The sequence below is a fragment of the Hermetia illucens genome, chromosome 2 (genome assembly GCF_905115235.1).
Source record: "Hermetia illucens chromosome 2, iHerIll2.2.curated.20191125, whole genome shotgun sequence".
NCBI classification, from domain to species: Eukaryota; Metazoa; Arthropoda; class Insecta; order Diptera; family Stratiomyidae; genus Hermetia; species Hermetia illucens.
Window position 1 is genome coordinate 116,527,818 of NC_051850.1, and position 25,379 is coordinate 116,553,196.

Here is a 25,379-nt window from a genome sequence, read left to right on the forward strand (position 1 = left end):
GTGGAGCTTTTGACTGAGGTGTTTCGCTTCATGGACTTTCATGTAGACACTGCCGCCCCAGAACCAATATCATGGTAAATGCATTGCTGTTGAATATTTGGCGAAGCCAATGGTTATGACGTTGTCAGAAAGGCGTAGCGACCATATCCACACAGCAGTTTTCCGACATTCTTCGATTTCTGAATTCTGATAATTTTTTTATGACCATTCTCAGAAACTAACCAACCCAAAAATCTGAAAAAAAAATTAACTTGCTACTATAGGGTACCTAGCGCTCAAAATACCCTCCATACTGATATCTGCTTAAATAAAGTTAATAATAATATGATACTATATATATTATATTACTACATTACCTTAAGCTCATTCTAGAATCCTATAAAGCATCCTACTGACAAGTTTGGTTTAAATCCCACTAAGTTACAATCGGTCAGGATCATCGCTCCTGTGCATTTCATTTTATTGTACCTAAAGTCTGATCTGGATGTAGTCATAAGGCCTTCAAATCACCATGATCATACACTCAGGACCCTTAAGGGGACAGAACGGACGGCATTGTCATAAATTTTAGATTTCAGACTTCCATTGATACGTCGATCACAACAAACATCACTTGTGGATCGCCACTTTATCTAGGTTGCGCTAATGCGTGAAGCAATTTGACAACGCAGTTCACCATTGGTTAATACCATTGACTCGAGATATTTAAATCTCATTGATAGAGATAGTGCCTGTTTCATTTGGATCCGTCGTCAAAAATTCTTTTTTATTCAGATTCCGTCTTGCATCAGGCAATCATTCCATTTTTGGGCAAGTTGCTCAAGATAATTTTTGGTGTGAAACTCCAGGAAAGATTATCTGCATGAAGGAGGGTATAGGGCGCTGGACGTTCGATGTCCCGTGTGACAGTATCCACAAAAAGGACAAAGAGAAGTGGTGAGAGGGCACATGGTCAAACGAGCGCCATGTCCTGTCGCTTTCCCCAACTCCATACGTTCAATTGCTTCCTCGACTTCAGTGGCGCTGATAGGTGGAATTGGCCCAAATGTTGGCAATGTTTACGGAAATGGAGGATGAAAAAATTCATCAGTTGAAGTCTACTCGAAATATTCTGGTGATCTATCCGTCGCGGCTCGTCGGTGGGTGAGGGAAGTGCCGTTTTTGACATTAAAATATACCACGTTTTTCACTAGTCGATACAGATCTTTCTCGCATTCTGAGTGTCTAGTTTATCGTAAAGGTCTTTGTAATGGATCGCTCGGGTGACAGCGATCGCTTTCGTTGCTTCCCGTTTGACATTCTTATAAATCTTCCAATTGGCGAGCGTTTTACCGTTGAAAAACTTATGGCAGGGGCGTTTCTTTTCATGGACCTTCATTTTAACATCGTTATTCTAAAACCAGGTATCTCGGCTGATGAACCTCTTATCTGGCTTGGTGACCCCGAGGCTTGCATAGATCGTTTTGTGGATTATTTCTTTAACTTGGTTCCACGATTCTTCCACATTCGTAATGGTTGGTAACCGCATCAGTGAGATAATTTCTCCGTTCTTCTCACGAAATCACCACCATTTAATACGTGGCGGGCCAGCGCGTTCCTCACGCTGTTTTATTGGTTGCTTGATTCGCAACCAACGGTCGATGTTGAGGTGCGATGGTGTGATTAGTGACGGTTGTAAAATGTCAGCGTCTTATGAGAATATAGTCGATTTGTGTTTTACTGTTCCCACTATAAAATGTAGGAAGATGAGACAATCGTTTAATCAACCATGTATTCATAAATACTAGGTCTTGGATATTCACAAAATCGATTATACGCTCGCCACCCTCATTGCGCGCTCCAAACTCTTTTCCCCCATGAGACTTTTTGCCGTCTGACCGTTAAGGTCGCTTGCAATAATAACATTGTTATCAGCGAGCACGTGATAGGTTTTTACATTAAGAAGTTTCCAGAAGGCATCCTTCTTCGCATCAGGTGTACGTGCTGAAGAATTGAAGTGAGCTTCATCAGCCGTCACGGAAATCCTTAGAGATGGCAATGCCAAACTGCATTGAGTTTGTGGGCCAACAAAATAGTTGAAGTTTATAGCCAGTAAAAATGCGTTCGCGTTCTATGTCGCAACTTTTGACACTAGGCTGTCGGATTTCTTGTAGAGTGCAGATACTATCCGCCTTTTCCGAAGGGCTGTTGCAAGCTCGGTCTTTCTTGTGAGGGTGCCAATATCTAGCATGTAGACACATATTTTATTTGTTCGGATTAATATACTTACATCCTGAGATGAAAGCCCTAGCATTTTTCCGAGGCTTGTAACTCAACCCGATCATTTTGCTTTTAATCACATTGGATGCATCTGCTTGGTCGACCTTTTGCGGGACCTGTCGCCAAGAGAGATCAGGTAGGATTTAGCATATTAGAATGACTAGCAATATTTTATTTATCACTTTCCCTGATCTCAGCACTTTATTTTTGTTTTATTTATTGGAAGATATTCCAAAGTACGTTGCACAAACCATCTTTCCTCACTTGGGCTTGCATGGCGTAGTTGCGAATTTACTGGAATCTGAGACTTTGAATGTCACGTGAATACCTTCAGATACTAAATAAACATTTTGAGGTGTTCAATGTCTACCCAAATATGTAAAAAAACCTGAAGGTTTCACGCTGCTTCTATGCAATAAGGGCTTCTATTAACTGGATCTGTTCGTTATATTTTTCTTGAAAAGTTTGTGTTTTTCGTTGGTTTTCAAACGCTTTCTTTGGGTTTCTTCTAAAAAACTCTTTCCTTTTTTGGTCTTATTGCGTAGAGCAGAGTCATTTACAATCAAATTTCATTTGATAACCATTCATGTACTTGGGGTAGTGTTCTGGTTTTCAAGGCCCATATGGGTTGATCTTGCCTCGGCAACAATCGCCCTTTTTACGATTGAATCTTCTTTAAATTTTTCATTAGGTCTTATCCCCGTAAAATTTAATTTTTCAGTCAGTGCATATCTTTTCCAATCATCAACTATCCAATTCGAATATTATTTGCATCAATTGAGCCACTTTTTCATCATCGCAGGGCAAGAAGCGGTCCCTTTATTGAACGGCGACGAAAAAACCTAATTATTCTGTTTTGGAGACAAATATCCCTTATTTTTCGCTCCTCCCTAGTCGAGGTTAACCTTTTACGACCCTTTCTGCCATCCTTTTTTGATTGATTCTGACCATACTTGGCGCGAAACATTTGATATATGCAATCTCTCCATTTGAATTGCCAACATTGGTTTTCAGTGTTTTTATCTAACACATTTTTTTGCAAGGAGAGATCTTAATTTTTCCTCATAATAAAAGCCTATAAAATTAAATATATATATATAACTCACGTCATACATAAATTGTTTCAAAGAAATAAGTAATGATTAGATAGGTACTTACTTATTGACTTAATTAAGATCAACAAAAATAATCTCGAAATCAATCTAGAAAACGTGTTCTTCCAACGAACTCGTATATCACAAAATGGCAAAATATTAAAAAAAATATGAGAAAGTATAATAAAAAATATATAAGGGTCAAAGACAATAATAATCTTCTTAAAATTATTTTCGGTACTTTTCAGTAAAAAAATAACGCATTGTCTGAATACCGAATTTCATCTAGCGTCATTTCTGAGCTCGAAACCGTGACAACTGGCTGTCTTCCTTCAAACTTCTGCCTGCATTCAAATTACATCCCCAACTTTCCAACAGAATGGATTAATGAAAAAATTAAGCATGATTCATGGAATTAAACAAAAAATATCAACAACGCACCCTCCTCGGCAAACTCTCCAACCTGTTGAATATTTCTCTTAAACTTGCTGCTCACCTATTGACAGGATCCTTCAGAAGAGAAGTTTTCCCTCAATTCTCTTTGGATTTCAACCCCTCAAAAACACTATTTCGCTGATATTTTGTGTAAACCTGGAGAGCTTTCTTAGTGCGACTCAGTTTTTGTTTCGCTTCGGTGTAATCTTTTCGGCCGGCATCTACGTTGTTGATTCTGTGAACTTTCGGATGACATTCAAAACAGGAGGTACGAGAGTGAAGAGGGTTTCTATGTGACATGTCCTTATCATATACAAACGTGTAACATTGATGTTGAGTTTACGGATGGTGATGAATTTCAAGAGTTTTGTGAATTGGAGGATGAGAAAAGCTTTGTACTATATGTTTGTGATAAGGGATAACATGGATATATCCTTGATATGCCGGTCCTTCGTAAACACCGTTCTTTTACAGCTTGCTAAATTATGCTTTCCTCTCTCTTTCTTTGCAGAAGATGAGAAGATTGGCACGTTGGACACTCTACTCAGCAATGCATACTGTAGGTCGCAACGGTTCCTATCCAAACAGATGGCACAACTTCGACCCGAATTGACAATGTCAATGTTTTCCGGTAAGTCTCGAAATCAATAGATATGAAATAGTGATATGTTTACAAACAAAATATCCTGAGAGTAAAACCACTTGACAACACAAATTTTGGTCTCAGCAAAGGAGAAGTTTGAAAGTTTCTTGCATGTAATTGGATCAGAATTTCATAGAAAATTAGGCTTTTGTGGGGGCTAGACTTTTTTGGATCTAAATGAATGCCAGACATGAATATACATAGAGAAGTGGTGTAAAGTGGCTTCACCATAGGTGGTTTTTTGTTGTTGCACATAGGGTTATCATCAAGATAAGTGATTATTGAATTCTTGATTGGGATGCAAAATAATGCCTTTTGAACTAAATTGTTTTATTGGTCGCAATTATCATAAAAACAAGTCGGGAAACCGGAAGCTTGACGCTTCAGGTATAAAAGGTTTTGTGTTTCCCTATGTGAGGAGCATAACGTAGTTCTCCATTGACTTATAGCATCGACCCGAGATATTTAAATCGCTCAGTTCTGGGCAGGTTACCACCATTGCCAGAACTCAGCGATTTAAATATCTGGAGGGGCAGATTACTGCCATTGAAAGAACTGCGCGATTTAAATATCTCGAGTCAATGCTATCAGCCAATGGAGAACTGCGTAATGAAATGTTTCAAGCATTAACGCCACCTGGATGAAGTGACATTCCGCAACTGGTGTTCTTTGTGATCGACGTATCAGCGCACGTCCCAAATCTAAAATTTCCTGCAATGTCCTCCGTCTGTCGCTCTCTATAGTTTGAGTGTTGACTATAAAGGACAATGAACGGATCGCAATCGATATGGGTTTCCACCGATCGTGGAAAAACTGCAAGAGAGGCGTTTTCGATGATGTGGCCACGTAATTCACGCTAACCAGAATTCAACAACCAGTATTGGTGAGAACATCGAAGTCAATGGTAAGCAACCAAAAAGCCGGCCAAAACAATGGTCGCATGATACACTGGATGGGGATTTGAAGGTCTCGCGATTACATCCTGATCAGGCATTTGATAAAATAAAATAACGAAACCGATCACGACGAGCCGACGCCGCTTGTGAACTGAAGGCTGAAGAAAAATTAGAAGATGTGAGGAGCGGTGAGCCTGACAGTTCCGTGTCATATAGTTAAAAATTCTATTGGCATTTATTTTTTAGAAAGTAATTTAAATAAATCATTTGATGGAAAGCCCTGTATTGAAATAGTCAACCTCATACGCTTCACACTCTGAGTTTAATATTATTAGCAAATGCCAACAATGTAACCAACATCAAATATAAAGAAGGGCTAGGGAGAATTAGATTCTTCTTGAATGGAATTTTAATATTTCACTGGAATTTCAATTATTCTCGTTAATTATGACGTCAGCATCTTATTTGTATGGCCTAGAATGCTGTTAATTAACACGAAATTGATAAGTTTGAACTGCTATAACTTTCCCACTAACAGTTGGATTTTCATGAAACTTGGCATGTGTATGCACGAGGCGGTCCTCTATGTCGGTGCAAAATTTAGTATACTTAGGATGAACTTAAGGGGAGTTTTTTAGTCTATTTCTAAAAGTTGATAATATACTATTAGTAAATTTTTTGAGCAGATACCGGAATGGGACATCTCTCGAAGATTAGATTTCACATAAGTGTTTTACACAAAACCTTAAAAGGGCTGCAGATAAATAGATTCTTCATAAATGTGACTTTAATATTCCACGCGAATGTCAATTATTCCGGGTAATTATGACGTCAGCATCTGATTTGCATGGCTTTGAAAGCAGTAAACACGCACGAAATTGCTAAGTTTGAACTGCTATAAGTTTGGCGTTAATTGCCTGATTTCTATGAAATTTAGCGCATATACACGAAATATTGTCCTCTATGCTTGTACAGAATCCGGAAGTCCCAGGATGAATTTAAGGGGGGTTTTTCGGTAAATTTCTAAGAAGTAGTAATATACTGTTAGCAAGTTTATTTGAGCAGATATCGGAATGGGACATATTTTGAGGCCTAGATTTCATATAGGCGCATCACCCTGATTTTTTTCGGATTTTTGGGTTGGGTAGTTTCCGAAAATGAGTCCTGTCTCACTTCAAATGCGTACATTTTGACTCCTTACTCACGCACTTTGCAGTTTATGCCAAAACTAATATCAGTTTCGGAAGGTACGAATCGAGACCTTTCATTTGATACCCTACACAACTATATCCGGCAAAAAAATGTTTGAATCCCCCCTTTGCATGTATGGGGAGCCCCCCTTTAAACTCCACCTAAATTTATGCCACTCGCTGTATGCGTGGGATTTCATAGTTCCCATCTGTCCACCAAATTTCGTTTGGATCGGTTTAGCCGTTTTGGAGAAAAATGCGTGTGACAGACAGACAGACATTGAATCGATGTTAATAAGGTTTTGTTTTACACAAAACCTTAAAAAACATACCGAAGACTATGAAAATAATCAGAGAAACCTAATTGATCGCATATCGTAATATCGTTTGTTATTGAATTGTCGCGAATCGCCCTCTGTTTTGAAAAACAATTCACTAGCGGGAATCCACAAATCTGTTAGGCACTAGCGCCAAACAGTGAGGAATATTTTTCAAAAAGTAGAAGCTCTAGGGTCGCATATCAATAGTGCGAGTAATGGTCGAAAACTATATTAAAATAAATTCATGTCTGTCTGCCTCTCTGAGTTGCGACTAAACGGGGTAGGAATTTCTGGGCTAGTATCCTGCAAATTTCGAAACTTTGCAGCTATCGAAACGTCAACAACGCTTCGGATAGTAACTGACCTCATGCCGAAGACGTTTGGCTATCAAGAACGGACTATTATTGGTTTCTGGAATGTACGCATGCTGCTCGAAAATGGTATCGTAGGTCAAGCGAGAATTCCAACTCAAGCGAGAATTCCAATGATTTCTGACAGGTAACTGTAAAATTCCAGTCCAGGTTAAGGATCCTCAGAATTATACAGAATTATGCACCAAAGAAGACTTCCGATATAGTGGAGAAGGATTCTTTCTATGAGCATTTATACGCAGTTCAAGAGAGGCTTCCTAAAGGTGACATTGTGATCGTTATGGGTGATCTAAATGCCAAGGTGGGATCTGCGAACACCTACCTCGGACATGTGATGGGGAAACACGATCTTGATGACTGCAAGGGTAATGGTGAGAGATTTGTCGATTTCTGCAATTTCCGCCGCCTCGTTATTGGTGGCACATTGTTCGAGCACAGAGCCTATCATAAGGTCAGCTGGGTTTTTAAGGACCGACGCCGTACGAACAACAAGATCGACCACTTTGCGATCAGTAGAAGATAAAGGAGTTGTCTGCCAGATGTGCGTAACAAGAGAGACGCAGACATCGACAAGGATCGACATCTGACGATCGCTTACGTTCGATTGCATGTTGCGTCCGCTACTTTCCACAGAGTTGGAAACCTGCGATCCCTTAAGTTCAACATCGATCGCTTGTATGACCCAGTTGTGACCCGACAGTGGGAGAGCTATCTTGCTAATCGATCGGCAGATCTACTGAGTAATGCTTCTGAAAATATCAATGAGCATTGGGCCGCCATCAAAAATATCCTTTTCTCGGAGGCTATACCGATTCGTCCCGATAGGGCGTCACAAAGTCTGGTTGAATGCAGAATCGTGGAAGCGGATCGATGAACTGAAGGGATTGTAGGCTTTATTGGCCGCTGCGTGTGATAGATGAATGCCTACCTTTTGATTACCACTTTCTAAAGGTAGAATTTCAACTGACCTGATTCAGGGATCCAGGCTAATTAAAGAGGGATGTGGGATGTGCTATATTTTTGTCGCACCTAAAAATCATAATATTCCGCCTAAAACTTCAATTTTTGAGAAAAAAGCTAATTATTTTGACGTGGGAATGTGTATTTTAGTCTACCATCCCACTTTATAGAACATTTTACTGACGTGGATCCAGTAGTTTGGGAAACAATGAGAAATTTGCAGGTGTGCTATCTTATTGTCGCCGCACCTTTTCACGCTCCGCCAAAAAGTGGAAAGCTACAATTTCAGCTTCAATCACGGCATCGGTGTTTTATAACCATGAAGGGATAATTGAGTATCTGGCTCAGGAGGAGACCGTAAACGTGGCGAGATACTGCCAGACCTTAAAAAAAATAGGAAAGGCGATTCAGAATAAAAGGAGAAACATGCTGGTAAAAGCAATTTGCCTGCTGCAACGAAGTAACTCCTAGACTCATTTGGGTGACACTTTTTGAACCCCCATTTTCTTGGCCTGGGGCCCTTGAGATTACCACCTGTCCAGCACATGGGTGGAAAAGTATTTTCTCCTATCCGAGGTGGTGAATGGAGAGGTGGAGGAATGGGCGAAGAAGTCCGCGGGAACAGGTGGCCATAAAAGAATTGATCTGCGGACGTATTTGGGACAACAACGCTTCGAGATTGGGAGGAGTTTCGAACAAAGCTTTCAAACTGTTTGGTTAGGCGAGGCCCAATTGGTTCACTAACTATTTTGTGTCAAGCATGATTTTATTCGTCGATGTCGTAAAATAGATGGTGGATCTGGCTCGGAATGCGGTGACACTAATGAGACTGAATGTCAAAAGTGCTCCAATTCGCCCGACAAGGTGGGCCGGGGGAACACGTCTACCCTTTTCCTCACATGTTTTGTAGTGTTGTACTTCTGGTATGCGATCTACCGTCGGGCCCAATGATTAATTCACTTGTTCATGGACGGCGAGAAATATTTTGTGGTGACTAATTGACTCGTTGTCCGGATGCCTCGCTGCGCTAGATGATAAACGGTGTGAAATAGTTCCTTACAGAAATCGATCGGAATATACGGCCTTGGTCCCTTGTCTGAGGTCTGGCAGTATATACTGGACGTCCAGGCGAAGGTAGGAAACTGCCTAGATGTATATTTGGAGTTGATCTTGGGGCTCTGAGAGACTTTCGTCGTCTTTCTGCGCCTCCGCGATTGCCGGGAAATCAACGTGATGAAGCATCAGCAAATACTTTTTCTTTTCCCGACACTGGTTGAATGTTGGAATGGAAGTGGTTGGTAAAGCTTAGATGCTGAAATTGGCGGAGCGACGATTTGTCGGGTTTCTGATTCAAAGCAAAGGCGAGTGGTTTTGGTTCGTGAAAACTGTGAATTGCTTTAAGGGAATAATAATAATTATCGTTGGCGCTACGTTCCAATTGGATCAGGGCCTTGAAATACAGGACTACTGTGTGGTCAGCATTGCGCTTACCCGAGAGTAATACCCTGATTTGACTCAGGTACTTAATTGCGAGATATGCAGCTAATAAATCACGATCGTAAGTAATTTAATTCAATGGATTCAACTGCTTGGAAAAGAAGTTCAACGGCGCTGAAGGCCAACACCTATGGCAATGTCTGAAGCATCGACGAATTCGGCTAGCAGTGCACCTTGTTGAGGAAATGTCAGAAGTGTAGCTTCCACTACCTGTTGCTTGGTTGTCTCAATCGCCTGGACAGCCTCTTGAGACTATGCAATCAGACGGGTGTCTTCGGTCTTCAATTCATGCCTGCTTAAGTAATTCTTCGAACTCTTTCCTCGCAACAGTGTGCCTCTGCCGTGTTAATGGACGCGCTTCAGAATCAAGTACTGTTGTTGTGGCTCTGATCATCATGCTTAACAGGATCAGAGAGAAGCGGAAGTGATGTTGCGGTATTTTCAAAAAATTGTTTGAATATGTGGGTCGGAAATGTCTTCAAAAACGATAGAAAATGTGTTGGGTGTCCAGGTACGCGATACACATGGCTAGAATGTTATCCCACGTATGTCGGTGCCAGTGTCGGCATTGCCATCTTTGAGGGTGTCCATGATGCCATTAAAGGAGTCCAGTGATGTAACGTGCTAGCGTTGAGTATATCGTCATTGCGGACAATCTTAGTGGTCACGTGTATTTATAAATCCATCGTTTATCGCCTTGCTAAATTATACATTGGAACAGTAAAACACACGCCTATATCTTCATAAGATGCTGGCATTTTATCACCGTCGCTGACAGGAAAACTCAACCTTGATTGCTATCTTGCGAATCAAGCCACCAATAATATACTCTTCAGGTCAAAAAATATTGCCTGGGATTACTGTGGGTGTAGTGTTTACTGACGTTCCAGTACATATCGGGGGCTAGTGAAGGACTAATAAAGGTCAGATCTACAACCGAATCGAACCACTCTTTCCGGTAAGTATCAACGTGATCATCGTTAGCCAATATGATGTCTAATTGCGCGAAAGCCTCCACGAGACAACGTTCTCTTGCATTTGTCAGTGAACATCCCCATTCTGTGGCCCATGCATTGCAGTCATCGGTTTCTAATTTTCATTTTTTTGCGAATTCAGCCAATGTCAAGTTTGGAGAAGCAATGGGATTATAAATGTATATAACGTCTACTTTCGCCCACACGCCCCACTTGTGGACGGTATCACACATTCTTGTATGACTTGGTTTCCGAATGCCCACAAAGCCCCCCCACCTATAGGATCGGCTACCGACACATAATTGTTAGGATTTCTATAGGTTTCGCTTATTATAGCCACTTGGACCTCTGATTCTATCTGTCTGTCGACAGACAGTCTATGTTTCACACCTGATTTATTCAGAAACGGCTGAATCTATTGTTCCGAAAGTGGGTGAGAAAAAGAACAGTTCTGTGAATCCCTTTACATATAGTAAAGGGCGCCCCTTTTGTAATGAGTTTAAGGGGGTGCTCCAGCCATGCGAAAGAGGGTGTAACATTTTTTCGCAGAAAATATGGTCAGGTGAAGTATCTAATGAATGGGCTTGATTAGTAATTTTTGAAATTGATCTCATTTCTGATATTGAAAGAAACGTGGGGAAGTGAGGGGTCAAAATGTGTGCCCCGAAAGGTGAAACGGGTCTCGTTCTCAGCACCTATCCAAATAAAGTCAATAATAGCATATTACCATATTTTAGAAATTTGTCTGAAAACCCCCTTAAGTTCATGCCAGAATCGCAAAATTTGGTGCCATTATAAGAAATAATACAAAGCAAGTTTTAAGAAAATCCAACTATTATTGGCAATGTCATAAAAGGTCAAAGTTTTGCGTTTCACATATATTTATTGCACTGTAATGCGCGTATGATGTCATCATCATATAAAGTCAACTCATATGAACGATTTAACTTTATATAAATGAAAAAACCAGCATCAACACAAAACCTTTATACCTGAAGTATTAAGCTTCCGGTATTCCGATTGGTTTATTTCCTAAAGGACGAAATCTTAAAAATTCGTTATTGCGCCAGGTGGTGGCAGCGCGTGGGATTCATGCCATAAAAATTCCTATCCTCTACTTCTCCTTTATCGCCAAGCAGACACGAAGCATTCAATCGAAAGGAAGGATGCGCTTCAGATCGCTTCATTTTGCCCTCTCCTCGGGTCCTTGGGCGTTCTACTTTCCCAACAACATCGAGTGAATACATGATATTACGAAGTCCACTGCAATTTTTAGTTTTTCCCTAATTTCAGTATCTCCTCAATAATGTTTTGCGGGGTCATTTTGACCTTCGTTAAATCTTCCAATACCCTTTTATGTCTGTCAATGTCAATGTAAAAGGAATAATTTTTAATACAATATGTTATCTAAGTAGATGGAACGAAATTTAAGTATCTAAAAGAATTTTTCTCACAAAGAACAACGTTGCTGACGTCACACCCTCCGTATTCGTATTCATATTCGTGTCATACCAGGGCGGAACCGATACCTACGTCTTGGATGGCTTAGTCCACAGCTAGCCCAGTTGAAGAAAAATTATCAAAGTGCTGTAAAATTGCTCATTGGATTGGTCCGACGTATTCGCCGTATCCACCAGTACACCGAACTCGGCGAATTGGATTGTGCGGAGTTCTATCGCATCAGGTGGATCCAAGCTACTCAAAGAATTGCTGCTGGCGAACGGAATTATCAGTCGCGACCAAGCCGACACGAAAGAGACGACAGAGTGGACATTGTATTATTCTAACTTTTTTATAAAGGTTTTAGTTCACATCCTCAGATATTCTTCAACAAATGCAGGACTCTCCTTTGAGGTCGTTATGTACTGCCACCATGCACATTGGGACCTTTTTCCCAAAGTGCAGCAGTATATTTAAGATTTACTAGCTTCTCTAGCATATATATTTGTACGGGTAGCCCCCTACCTCATGTGGGTTTACTCCGTGCGTTGTGGGTACTTTTAAACCAAATAAAAAAAGAACCTCGTCTTGAAGATAGCTCTTTATTAATTTTTTATATCATATCTAGTACAACTGAAACCCGTGGTTACATATGTATATGTACAATCTGCAATGCAGTCAAAATCTAACTATGCGATGGCCAAGACATCCATCGGACGAAATCTGACTAGCTATCCTCGGCTCAGGGCCAACTGGAGTCGCTACGTCTTTCCTAATATAAAATCTCAAGCGTGAAGCCAGCAGAACTCTATCCTAAAGAGGGTCAAGATCGGCTGGAAGCCAACTGGTGACCTACCTGTTTAGTGTAGGAACTGAGACAGGCACTTCCCATATTTTCGATTGGATTTTTATTTAACTTTGTGTTTGTTAGAATCGGCGAAAATCCATAATTGTCGATTCTGCAATTGAGTAAGAAAATTGCAGATACCAATCTTCCATAGGAATAAAAAATGCAATTCATTAATATGCATGATGTCCATAAAAATATATACATAAGAATGAGCGGTTACTCGAAGCCCATGATGAGAACTAGTAAGCGTGGTTTAGGTGGGTAGGTATGTCGGAGCGAAGCAACATGGGAGATTTATTCGCTCTCCACACTGGCTCGCTTCGGGGTAGTACTTTTCTGATGATACGTACCAAAAGTATCTCAAACTTTTGTCGTGGAATTTCCATATCCTAACAAGAACAGGAAAAACATTCTAAAGCGTTGTTATTTTCCGCATAGGTACAATCAGATTATAATTGCAACGAAGTTCACCCTTAAACCAGTATTTTCGATTGCCTGATATTTAGTGTTTCATTTAAAATGTTCGTAGTTTGCTGTTTGTTTGACAATGAGCATATCGCTTCGAATTAAATCAACGTTCCGTTTCTCCTTAAACTTTATTGCCTGAACTTATGCGAAGTCTAACTTATAAATTTTGAAGAAAATTAGATTAGAGTGTTGCCTTCGTTTGATTTAATCTTGCTTGTGGTTTTATTCCGTCGCGGAGTTCTGCTCAAGTATGTCGTTGGTTGAAAAGATATGTCCCGCGAAGAGGAAAGATACCGAAGGACCGTCTGTACCCATAACCGCCTTGGGAATAAGGGTACCACGGTTCTGGAACCCGAACGCTTGGTTCCTCCACCGAGAGTCCAGTTCATGTTGACAGGTGTCACTGCAGACGCTACAATCATGCGTTCGTGGCCCTGGGTGAGAAGTGAGGCGCGTTCGTCGTTGATATTCTGGATAATGGTTCCTACACTCAACTCGCAACGAAAGATAAAATACATGAGGGAGTATTTCGTGAGATCGCCATGATGATGGAAATACGAAGAAATTTCAATCTGCTCGACCAACAATGCTCTTTCCATTAAGAAAAGAAAAAAAATTGGCTGCGCCCAGGGCAGAGGCAAATTATCAGACGCTGCCTCACCTCTGCCCTGAGAACAGCGTGACTGAAAGTGGCGACAGGTGGTAATCGCTCCATTTATTATATATATAATCGCAAACACGACATGAGTATGAATTATATTGAAATGAAATCCATCATAAGTTCAAACCTACACCAGGCCGAAGTGAATTGTTTTTTGTTGAGGATGCTGAGAGTCCTGAGTCCGCATTCACTTGATAACGGACCGGACCACTTGGGAAGCAACTTCCTTCCCCTCTTGTAGTCCACGGACTCCTCTTTTTGGGCTAAACACCCAAGTTCAAGAAGTTAAGAAAAAATCTTGACAGACGGTTTCGTCCATTATTTTTGAGGATGTTGCCGACTCACGTATCAATCAGCCAGTCAAGTATGATATTCAGCTCCACATCAACCCAGTCTTCCCGAAGGTACGTCCTTTATCACTCTAAGAGCTCGTTGTTAGGCAGAAATAGAAGAACTATTTAAGCTGGGTGTATGCACAACTTCCAACAGTTGTTGGTCATCTCCATTCTATGTCAGCCCGAGCCTTATTGTAAACGGTGACGTTATGGAGATTACAGATGAATGAATGCGGAGATTCCTGTCATCGCAGCCTTTGCTGATTAATTACTGTATTCTCGACCTTGGATCTTAGTCATCAAATTTCTGTAGCTCTCAAGATATTCCAAAGGCGACAATTTGGACACCCTTCGGGCTCTTCGAATTCACACGGATGGTTTTTGGTGTGTGCATTGCGACGCAAACCTTCGAGAGATTGATCCACTTTATACTATGAAACTTCGACTTCCCTTTCCTGTACTTGGATGGTGTTCTAATCACCTCGTCCACAGAGTCCAAGCATTTGGCACATCTCGAGAGTATTGTTCAACGCCTCCTTGTCTAGTTCTCAACGTGAAAAAATGAGGAGTCCTACCACCATTACATTACCCCTGATGACATACCACGCGATCCAGAAAAGGTCGTCAGATTTCTGCTGCTTGAAACGGTAAAATACTCAAGGCATTGTAAACTACTATTGTCGCTTCTTGTACAAAACCGCTAACTACTTGTCCCTCATTAACGCCTTCCTGTCTGAGCTTAAAACCAAGGGATGGTGGGAAGATGTGGGCTTTCCAGAAACTTTTCATGGTTTGGGACCGCCACAAGCAACAACTGGTACATTGTACACTTTTTTCATTCCCTCAATAGGATGCACGCCTAACCGAACCCGACTAAGCGTCTCGTCGCCAACTTCGACACTCAACTTTCATTAGCCAGTACCAGTGGAGACAATTTAGTCGCTGCCGCTTTGAACCGTATCTTTCAGATAAACGTTCTAGCCGCAGTTGATTTTTCGGTAACCGCTACAGTCCAGAAGGATAACAAAGCTCTTCAGAACCTGCAGTCGGATTCCAAATACACATTCAAAAAGTCCCTTATCTTCAGCTCACCTTCCTCTATTTGCTTCGACATCTCCGAAAAGGGACCTAGGCCATATATCCCCCTAGCTTACCTTTATCCCATATGAAAAAAAAATTTCTGCTTCGGCCAAGTTAGTTTCGAACTAGGCGGTTTTCGCCCTCAACATAAATTGTATTTGTGCCGTGTTTGTGAATATATGTATATAAAAGAAGAACCAACACCTGGCAACCAATTTCGACCAAGCTTTCCTAGGGTAGGTATAAGGCAACATTCGATGAACAGCCCCCGTATAGAACGAAACCGACATTCATCCTTTTTAAAAATTGAGGGCCTTACTTGAAATAGGAATTTAGTACACGAAAAGAACTGAGAGACTTTCTCCTCCCAAATAGCCCGGTTCGCCATCAAGAAGGGGTAGACTGAGGGTTTCTTTACTATCTGAAGAATTTTGATTTGATAAAAGTTTAAAACATTAGCTTCGCTTGGAAAGGTATGATGAATGTATGTACTCTGACCTTTCTAACTGCATGTGCATATGTCCTCGTCCATGTATAACAAAATGCACATCGTTGAAAACTGATTTGCAACCAATTCCGAGAAGTTGAAAAGAGTTTTAAAGCTAAGAGAACTGTAGAACTAGAATATTTCCTCGAATTCTAACTGCGTTACGTTCATCCAATTTCAAATAAATTTTCCACTTCTCATACCAGAATGTCACGCTAACAAATAAACTATTTCCATTTTCTCAAGTACTTGAAAACGGCACTCAACAATATGAATTTTTCCTTCATCCCACAGAAATTACACATCGTTTCCAAACGGCTCGAGAGGAAGTCCGTGCTCTGCTCCTACAATGCCTGCTTCCGTGGCTCGAGAACATGGAACTAGTTGCAACCAGTGTACCTCCTGCAACGCCATTATCGTATATCATGGTAAGTATTACGCTCGGGTATAATCTGTGTACTTTTCACATGAATTTTGTCGAGGGTGTATTGCTGTAGCAACTGCTGTTACTGTCAGATTGAGAATGCTATAATTTGGTTTATTCCGTTTCAGTATTTTCCCGACTCGGGAACGCGGGGCCGACGTGAAGGATCTGGTTCGACAGAAGCAACCGAGATGATATTGAATAACTTGTTCTACATCACTGCAAAAGTATGTATGGAAATTTATGCTTTTCGGATTGCAATGCTTCAATTTCAGATTGTGATGTCTGGTATGCAATGCGGGTGGTGCTAACTTGAGTTTAACACACAATACTAGAACTCCGTTTGATTCAAAATGTTTACCAAATTCGCTATTTTTTCGGGAAATTTGAATATTCTAAATGTTTTCGCTATATATGGACGCTTTCGAAACATAATACTCGCACGTCGTGAATGAACGTTGAAGGGTCATGACATATTTCTAGGTTGCTGGTGAGCTCGATCTTGCTATAAGTATCGGTAGTTTATGGAAAGACATTATGTGGATTTCATTTAGCGGTGACGAACTGAGTTTAATCTACAGAAGAACATCGCCGCTCTGCCTTCAGAACTATCTCAGGTGATGCAACATTCATTGTCCCGGGAATGATGCTGATTGACACCCTAGCTGATGAGATGACGAACATATACATATGTACAACGCGAAGCCAATCTCGGAACGCTGAAATCAAGGAGTGGTTGAAGAAAGGGCACGGTGAGGTCAAATATGATCTTACACAGTTTCAGAAAATCGCATACCTGTGGAGGTTTAAACTAGACACCTTACCCGATTGTCCGAATTGCGATGGAACGCGATACTCGTATTCTTCCACGGTCCAAAATTCGTGGAAGAAAAGACGAACCTAGAGAAGAATCTAAGGGAGTTGGTTGTGATGGTTCCACGCGGCTGGGGGGAGTCTGGGGTAATTTAAGTAGGTAACGGTCCCACACACGTGAAGATTTCCCCCTCCTAAGAGAACAACAACTCGGGAAACCGGAAGTTAGACGCTTCAGGTATGAAAGGTTTTGTGTATTTCTTTTATAAAGACATTTAAGTGTGCATTTGTCCCATTAGTATGTAGCACGTAATATATGCATATATAATATTATGTGAGAACGTCCCTTTTCAAATGATATTGACATTCAAACTTTTGAATTTCCTATTATAACTTCCTATTATAACTTTGTTAGTAATAGTGCGATTTTCACCAAATTTGGTAGGATCATGCTCTATACTGTAGCCTACATTACTGCAATTTCGTGGTTCTAGAAGGAACTTAAGGGGGGTTTCCTGCCAATTACTAAAAATTGTAGTAATGTACTATTATTAACTTTATTTGAAAAGGTATCGGTATGGAGGGTATTTTGGTGCCCAGGCAGTGGCAGCCTCTTGACTTTTTTCAGCTTTTCCAGTTAAGTAGTTTATGAGAATGGGTCTGTTAAAGAAATGATCACTTTCAACCCCCCCGCACTCCCCACCTGTTCAACAAATGTCAAAACTTAAACGGGCTTCGAAAAGTACTAACCGATACCTTTAATTTGATACCCTGCATGATTATATTTGATGAAAAAAAATTTACACCCCCTCTTTTGCATGTATGGGGACGTAAAAGGATGTAATTCACTATATGCGTGAGCGTTCACAGTTCCCAGCTTTCTACCAAATTTGGTGTGAATCGTTACAACCGCCTCCGAGAAAACTGTGTGTGACGGACAGAGAGACAAACAGGTTACTGCCATTGCCAGAACTGAGTGATTTAAATATCTGGAGGGGCAGGTTGCTGTCATTGCCAGAACTCAGCAATTTAAATATCTGGAGTCAATGCTATCAGCCAATGAAGAACTGCGTAATGAAATTGCTTCACGCATTAACGCAACCTGGATGAAGTGGCATTCCACAACTGGTGTTCTTTGCGATCGACGTATCAGCGCACGTCCCAAATCTAAAATTTACTGCAATGTCGTCCGTCTGCCGCTCTCTATAGTTCTGAGTGTTGGCCGGCTATAAAAGACAATGAACCGCGTCTTGCGGTTATGGGGACGAAGATGTTGCATTGCACTGGTGGCGTGATACGTTTTGATCACGTCTGAAATGAGAATATCCACGATGCACCAATCGTAGAAAACCTGCGAGAGAGGCGTTTTCGATGGTGTGGTCACATTATTCATGCAAATGAGAATTCACTTACCAATATTGATCTGAACATCGAAGCCAATGGTAAGCGACCAAAAAGCCGGCCGAAAGAACGGTGGCTTATTATGCTGGATGGCGATTTAAAGGTCTCGCGATTACATCCAGATCAGGTACTTGATAAAATAAAATGACGAAACCGATCACGAAGAGCCGACCCCGATGTAAAGAGCGGCGAGTGTACGACAGGTCCGTGCCACATAGCTAAAAATTCCATTGCCCTCTATTTTTTAGAAAGCGATGTAAATACATCATTTGATGGAAAGCCCTGTATTGATAATAGTCAACCTCATACGCTTCACACTCTGAGTTTAATATTATTAGCAAATGCGAAGAATTAAACCTACATCAGATATAAACAAGTCGGAATACCGGAAGCTCGCGCTTCGGGTATAAAGGTTTTGTGTTCATCTTATGTGAGAAACTTCATCGCACATTTTTCTGTCCGTATATAGCTACAAATCCAACATAATCCTTCATATTTTTCCAAACTACGAGACATACGTACATATTACAGCCATAGATACCACGCTCACCCTAAACAAACAAACTGCCTATTACCGAATACTGTACACATATATGCACGTATATAAATTGATCGTACCCATATTTCCGATTTACTTCTATTTGAATTAGGCACTACCCGTAAAGTTCATTAGCACGCATATATTATATACCTACATGCACACATGTCTGATTGACGAATAACTAACACACTAAAACAAAATAATTCTTTGCGACCCCATTCATAAGATGAATTGATATGTAATGATGACGGCATGCAGGTTGTAGAGTGCACGAAATTCACAAAAAATTGTAAAGTTTCACCCCCTATAACTTTGTTAATAATTGTTGGATTTTCTTCAAACTTGACCAAACTGTGCATTATATTCTTCATTATACGCATGCCAAATTTTGTACTTCTGGGATGAACATAAGGGGGGGTGCCGGGTAAATTTCTAAAATGTGGAAATATACTATTATTAACTTTATTTGTGCAGATATCGGAACCGGATATATTTTGAGGCCTAGATTTCGTAGAGATGCACCACTGTGATTTTTTGCAGATTTTTCGGTTGGATAGGTTCTGAGAACGAGACCTGTTACACTTTTTGTGGGTCATATTTTGAACCCTCACTCCCCTATGTTTCATCTAATATCAAATATTGAACCAGATTCGAAAAGTGCTAATTGAGACCTTTCATTTGATACCCTACATGGCTTCATTCTGTAAAAAAAAAATTTGCACCCTCCATTCACATGTATGGGGAGCCCCCCCTTAAACTTAACACAAGATGGCGCCACTTACTGCATGTAAAGGGATCACCAGATTACATACTCTCACCAATTTTCGTGACAATCGGTCTAGTCGTTTCCGAATAAATCGGGTGTGACAGACAGACAGACAGACAGACAGACAGACGGACAGACGGACAGACAGACACCGTCTCGATTCTATGATAATAAGGTTTTGTTTCACGCAAAACCTTAAAAAGGGCTCGGGAGAATTAGATTCTTCTTGAACGGAATTTTAATATTTCACTAGAATGTCAATTATTCTCGTTAATTATGATGTGAGCATCTTATTTGTATGGCTTAGGATGCTGTTAATTCGCACGAAATTGATAAGTTGAAACTGCTATAACTTTGGCACTAATAGTTGGATTTTCATGAAACTTGGCATGTGTATGTTGTCCTCTATGTCCCCGCAAAATTTAGTATACCTCGGATGAACTTAAGGGAAGTTTTTTAGTCAATTTCTCAAAGTTGATAATATACTATTAGTAAGTTTATTTGAGCAGATATCGGAATGGCACATATTTTGAGACCTAGACTTCATCTAAGCGCACCACCCTAATTTTTTTCGGATTTTTAGGTTGGGTAATTTCCGAAAATGAGTCCTGTCTCACTTGAAGTGCGTACATTTTGACTCCTTACTCACGCACTTCGCAATTCACTCCGAAACTAATGTCAATTTCGGAAAGTACAAATCGTTTCATTTGATACCCTACACAACTATATTCGGTGAAAAAACTTTTTGACCCCCCCTTTGCATGTATGGGGAGCCCCCCTTTAAACTCCACCTAAATATATGCCATTCGCTGTGTGCGTGGGACTTGATAGTTCCCATCTGTCCACCAAATTTCGCTGGGATCGGTTTAGCCCTTTTCGAGCACAGTTTTGTTTTACACAAAACCTTAAAAAGAAAGGCAAACAGCGAACCGATTTTAATAAGGTTTTCCTTTCAACAAAATCTTAATTGATGAATCTACCAGAAAATAAATAATTTCATGTATAAAAAGCTCAGACACTTTAGATGTTGTGAGGCTTTCTACTTCTTGACCACTGAGAGTTAGTTTACGAAATTGCTTTTTTCCAGTTCGCATTAACTATTAGAAAGTTCAATCTTTCGACAGTTTTACAATATTTCTTTTTTAACAGTGCTATGTGAATTGAATTAAAATTTATGCAACTATTTCTGTTTTTAAGTTCGCAGATTCACACCCTAGAGACATCGAAGAATTATGGGGCACTCTATGTCAATTCTGGCCAAATAATTTGAAAGTGATTTTACGATATTTGGTGATAATGTCGGGAATGGCTCCGAATGAACTTCTTCCATATGTAAGTGGCCATTGTATTTACTGGTTATCATTTGAGAGTCGCCACATGTATATTAAATTTTCCATAAAAGTAGAAATTCTCTGATTTCAAATTGCACGTTAATTACAGGCAAAACGGGTTGCGTTGTATTTAGCTCGAACGTGTCCTAATCGTCTTCTTGACGAGCTCATGAATGAACTTCAGACAGTGGAGACATTAAATTGCTTAATTGAGCGCACTGAAACTCCTCCTTTCTACCGTCTCACAAGCATGAGAAAAGCTTCCAGCCATTCAGACGGTAAGTTGCAGAGTATTACAGGTGAAGTACAGGAAGCAAGGCGACTCCTTAATTGGTTGTTTTTAAAGCTGAAGTTCAGTTATTATTACGGATTGTAATTACTCTAATATTATGCCTTATTCTTTATCTTTTATCTTACTTAGGACAAACAGCTGGAATAAACGATTCACGAATACAGGATTTGGCGGTGGAGAAAGGAACCATTCATACAAAGCGTCATAGTGGCGAGGATCCAATAAAAACGGGGTGAGTTATGTTTCAAAACTTATTCATTTGGTATGTCATTGATATACTTTTGATTGATTAATATTTATTGTAAAGTTTGAAGAGGCGAATGAAAATTGATCCCGTGAGTGTGGCAACGTTACTGCCCTTTTACTACCATTTGGTAATAAAATTCTGCTTGGATGTTCTGATGTCCATCCCTCTGCCGAAATATTATATTTCTTTTGCAATTCATTCAACTGACTGATTTCTTGATATGAAATTTGATCGTCCATTTGAAAGAAATATATAAATGCATAGATGCATGCTATATGTGAATGCTCAATGTTGCTATCGCCGCTTGGTGCGTCTCCGAAATAAGTTTGAATCCTGATTGATCCATTTAGTGATTAATTCATCATCAATTGTCTCCTTGCTGTACTTCTCAGTTAACTTCGAAACTCTCTCGATGTCTTTTATGTTTATAGAGCATAAAATGGATAAATACTTTATCTACAAAAACAAACTGTGATTTTTTCTAACCGAACGCAATAAATAATTTAGCATGGCCTTGAATATGAATAACATTGAATAACACACTATAAAACGGTAATTCATAATTTACTGTTGAGGTTAGCCAAGGCTGTTCAGGAGAACATAAACGGGGTGTACCTCTTAATTAAATTAAGTATCAGCGGTGCAACTTGAAAACCTATTATTTTAAACATATCTTGTGTTGTACTTATCGCATCTTACTTCCACCAAGGAAAAAATTTGTCATATTTTACATTTTTACTACCTGAAAGGTAAAAATGCAAGGAAGGCGGCCAAAAAAATTTTGTTCTGGTGTAATGGATGTCGAAGATACACCCCGTACTAGTACGGGGCCAGTAGGTCAATCGTCGTAGAAACCGATAAAATCGTCGATTGGCCAGGAACTGGGTAAGGACCAAAAAACCATTTGGAACCATTTGCAGAAGATTGGATTCCAAAAAAGCTGGATGTTTGGGTGCTACACGAGTTGATGGAAAAAAATCTCTTGGACCGAATCAACGCCTGCGATGCACTGCTGAAACGGAACGAATTCGACCCATTTTTGAAGCGGATGTGGTGACTGGTGCTGAAAAGTGGATCACGTACGAAAATCTCAAGCGAAAAAGATCGTGGTCGAAGCGCGACGAGCCGGCCCAAACCATCGCCAAACCCGGATTGACGGCCAGGAATGTTTTGCTGTGTATTTGGTGGGATTGGAAAGGAGTCATCCACTATGAGCTGCTCAACTATGGCCAGAACCTCAATTCGTGAGCAACTCGACCGTTTGAAGCAGGTGATTGACCAGAGGCGGCCAGGGTGGTCAATAGGAATGGTATTCTGTTCGACCAGGACATCGCTCGGCCTCACACATCTTTGATGGCCCGCCAGAAGCTACGGGAGCTCGGATGGGATGTCCTATCGCACCCACCGTATAGTCCGGTCATGGCACCAAGTGACTACCATCTCTTCCGGTCCATGCAAAACGCTCTTGGTGCTACTAAGTTGGCCTCAAAAGAGGCTTGCGAAAACTGGCTGTCTGAGTTTTTTGCAAATAAGGAGAGGGGGTTTTATAAGAGGGGGATAATGGAGTTGCCTTCTAAATGGCAAGAAGTTTGCGAACAAAACGGCGCATATTTGACTTAAATCGGAGAACCCTAAGTATGTTAAATAAAGTGTTAAAGTTCGATCACAAATATGACATTACTTTTTCCCCAACCCAATATATATATTTCTAAGATTCAATAAAAATAATAAGCACTAAAGCAAAAACTTTCTGTTGTATGCAGTCGGTTGCGACGGCATGGCGAAAGTCGCCTCAAACGTGTCCAGAATACAATGTCCGCCAATAACCAGTGGATCCTTCTCGGATCGTTCAACGAATTCCAACAGAGCGTCCAGACAGTACAGTTTTCGATAACGGAAGCGAAATAATATTGGGCATTGGGGGTTACCCGCCCAGCATACTGAGTGGATTAGCGCCAAAGAGACTCGGTATACCACTATGCCGAGCATGAATTTTACGCAGACTCAAGACCGATTACTTGCTCAGCCTACAAATTTAAAAGTCCATTATTAGTAGAAGTGTCAATGCCCAACTCGATGAATAAAATAAGCGTATTGAATGTATTCGCTATCACTTCACTGGCCTATGCATTCAGAAATTTGCCGTGGATTAAAACCGATCTGGAAAACGTTCAGCGGCGGACACGGACTGCTGCGTCCAAATTCCGTGTGCATCATCCAACTCTGCCGTGGAGCAGATAAACCTGCCTCGTGACGTCGGAGTAACGTAGCGGACGTGGCGGCAAAACACTACACTACATTCATGGCGTCTCACTATATGCTAATTTTTGCAGCAAAAATCTGGCGAGTCTTTCAATCCTCTGAGTAGTCAGACTAACAGTGCGCCAATAAATGGAAGTCGAAAACAATGCACGGTCAACAGGTGAATCGCCTTTGGTAGCTATTTGTCGATGCATTTATCTAACAGATGACTGTGTGCTGGGGATCTCTTTGCTTCGACGGATGGATTTATGTGTGCCAGGACGGCATGGTCGCCACCCAAGCTTATAAAAAGCTGTTAATAAAATAACGGGTAGAAAACGACATGTGCAGAATGTGTGGTTCTAACTGATTGCCATACACCACATAACAAGACTGACCAGCTGTTAGTTTACACGACGGGTCGCTCCGCGTATATTATTATTATTACTTTGTGTCACTGGCTCGGGAAATCAGGGAAATTGGGCGTCTCGAGAAGGTGGTTGTAGTTCTTGTAATATTTCAGCTGCATGAATTCTATCGAAATCCTTCACGGTTTCCCGTGATATCCTAGGACTCTCAGGTAGTCTGACGTATTCTTTCACTAACCTATGACAGGCCACCAATGCCAGAGCCCCTTTATCTTTTAAATAGGTAGGATCGTCCGGGCCTAAATGCTTATCACTTAGTAGGCATTTATTTAATTTGAGAAGGATCGTGTCTGAATCCCAATAGGTAGGCAGACAATTTTGTACCTACCAATTGAATAGGTTCTTGCAGTTGTACTGAAAGTCATTGAATTAGGGCTGGGAGCGAGTGATATCCAAAAATCATTGGAAATTGAAGGATTCAGTATACAATATAATTAACCGAAATTACACAATCCCTATACTGTGTCGTATTGGAACCACACCAGAAAAACCTGAAAAACGTATTGCAAACTACCGAAAATTTATATAATTTGCAGAGATTTACACAATACAGCTGTCTGCACTAAAAACAAGGAGGACTCAAATGCCAAATCTTTCAGTAACTGCGGTGCACTACATACTGCTAACTGCAGGGGTTATTCAGTGTACATGAATATTTTTAGCGGCTGGCGATAATGTTAACTACACCCACTGGGGATCTTCGTAAGGCAAACTGCTGTTAGACACCATAAGCAAATCGAAAGGGGTTAATATTATGTCTTCAGAGCAAGTACAAGAAATACATCAGCGCTTATATCCACGTAAGAGTTCCACTGAAAACTTGCCACGACATCGACAATAAGCTCGAACAATTCAATCAATGCATCGCCACAGCAGCTTAACACTCCCCTCTACCTCTCAACAGTAGTGGTAGGCTCAGGAAAATAACATCGACA

General features: G+C 40.6%; 1 protein-coding gene across 7 annotated transcripts in view; it reads left to right on the forward strand.

Moving 5' to 3' along the window:
- Positions 1-25,379, forward strand: part of LOC119649635 (protein furry) — a 582,748-nt gene that overhangs the window by 510,919 nt on the left and 46,450 nt on the right. For all 7 annotated transcript variants that reach the window (XM_038051881.1, XM_038051885.1, XM_038051884.1 and 4 more), the window contains 6 exons: positions 4,300-4,419; positions 16,255-16,388; positions 16,513-16,611; positions 21,103-21,237; positions 21,346-21,514; positions 21,658-21,760. In XM_038051881.1, coding sequence (XP_037907809.1) covers positions 4,300-4,419; positions 16,255-16,388; positions 16,513-16,611; positions 21,103-21,237; positions 21,346-21,514; positions 21,658-21,760 — 760 coding nt within the window. The remainder of the gene's footprint in view (positions 1-4,299; positions 4,420-16,254; positions 16,389-16,512; positions 16,612-21,102; positions 21,238-21,345; positions 21,515-21,657; positions 21,761-25,379) is intronic.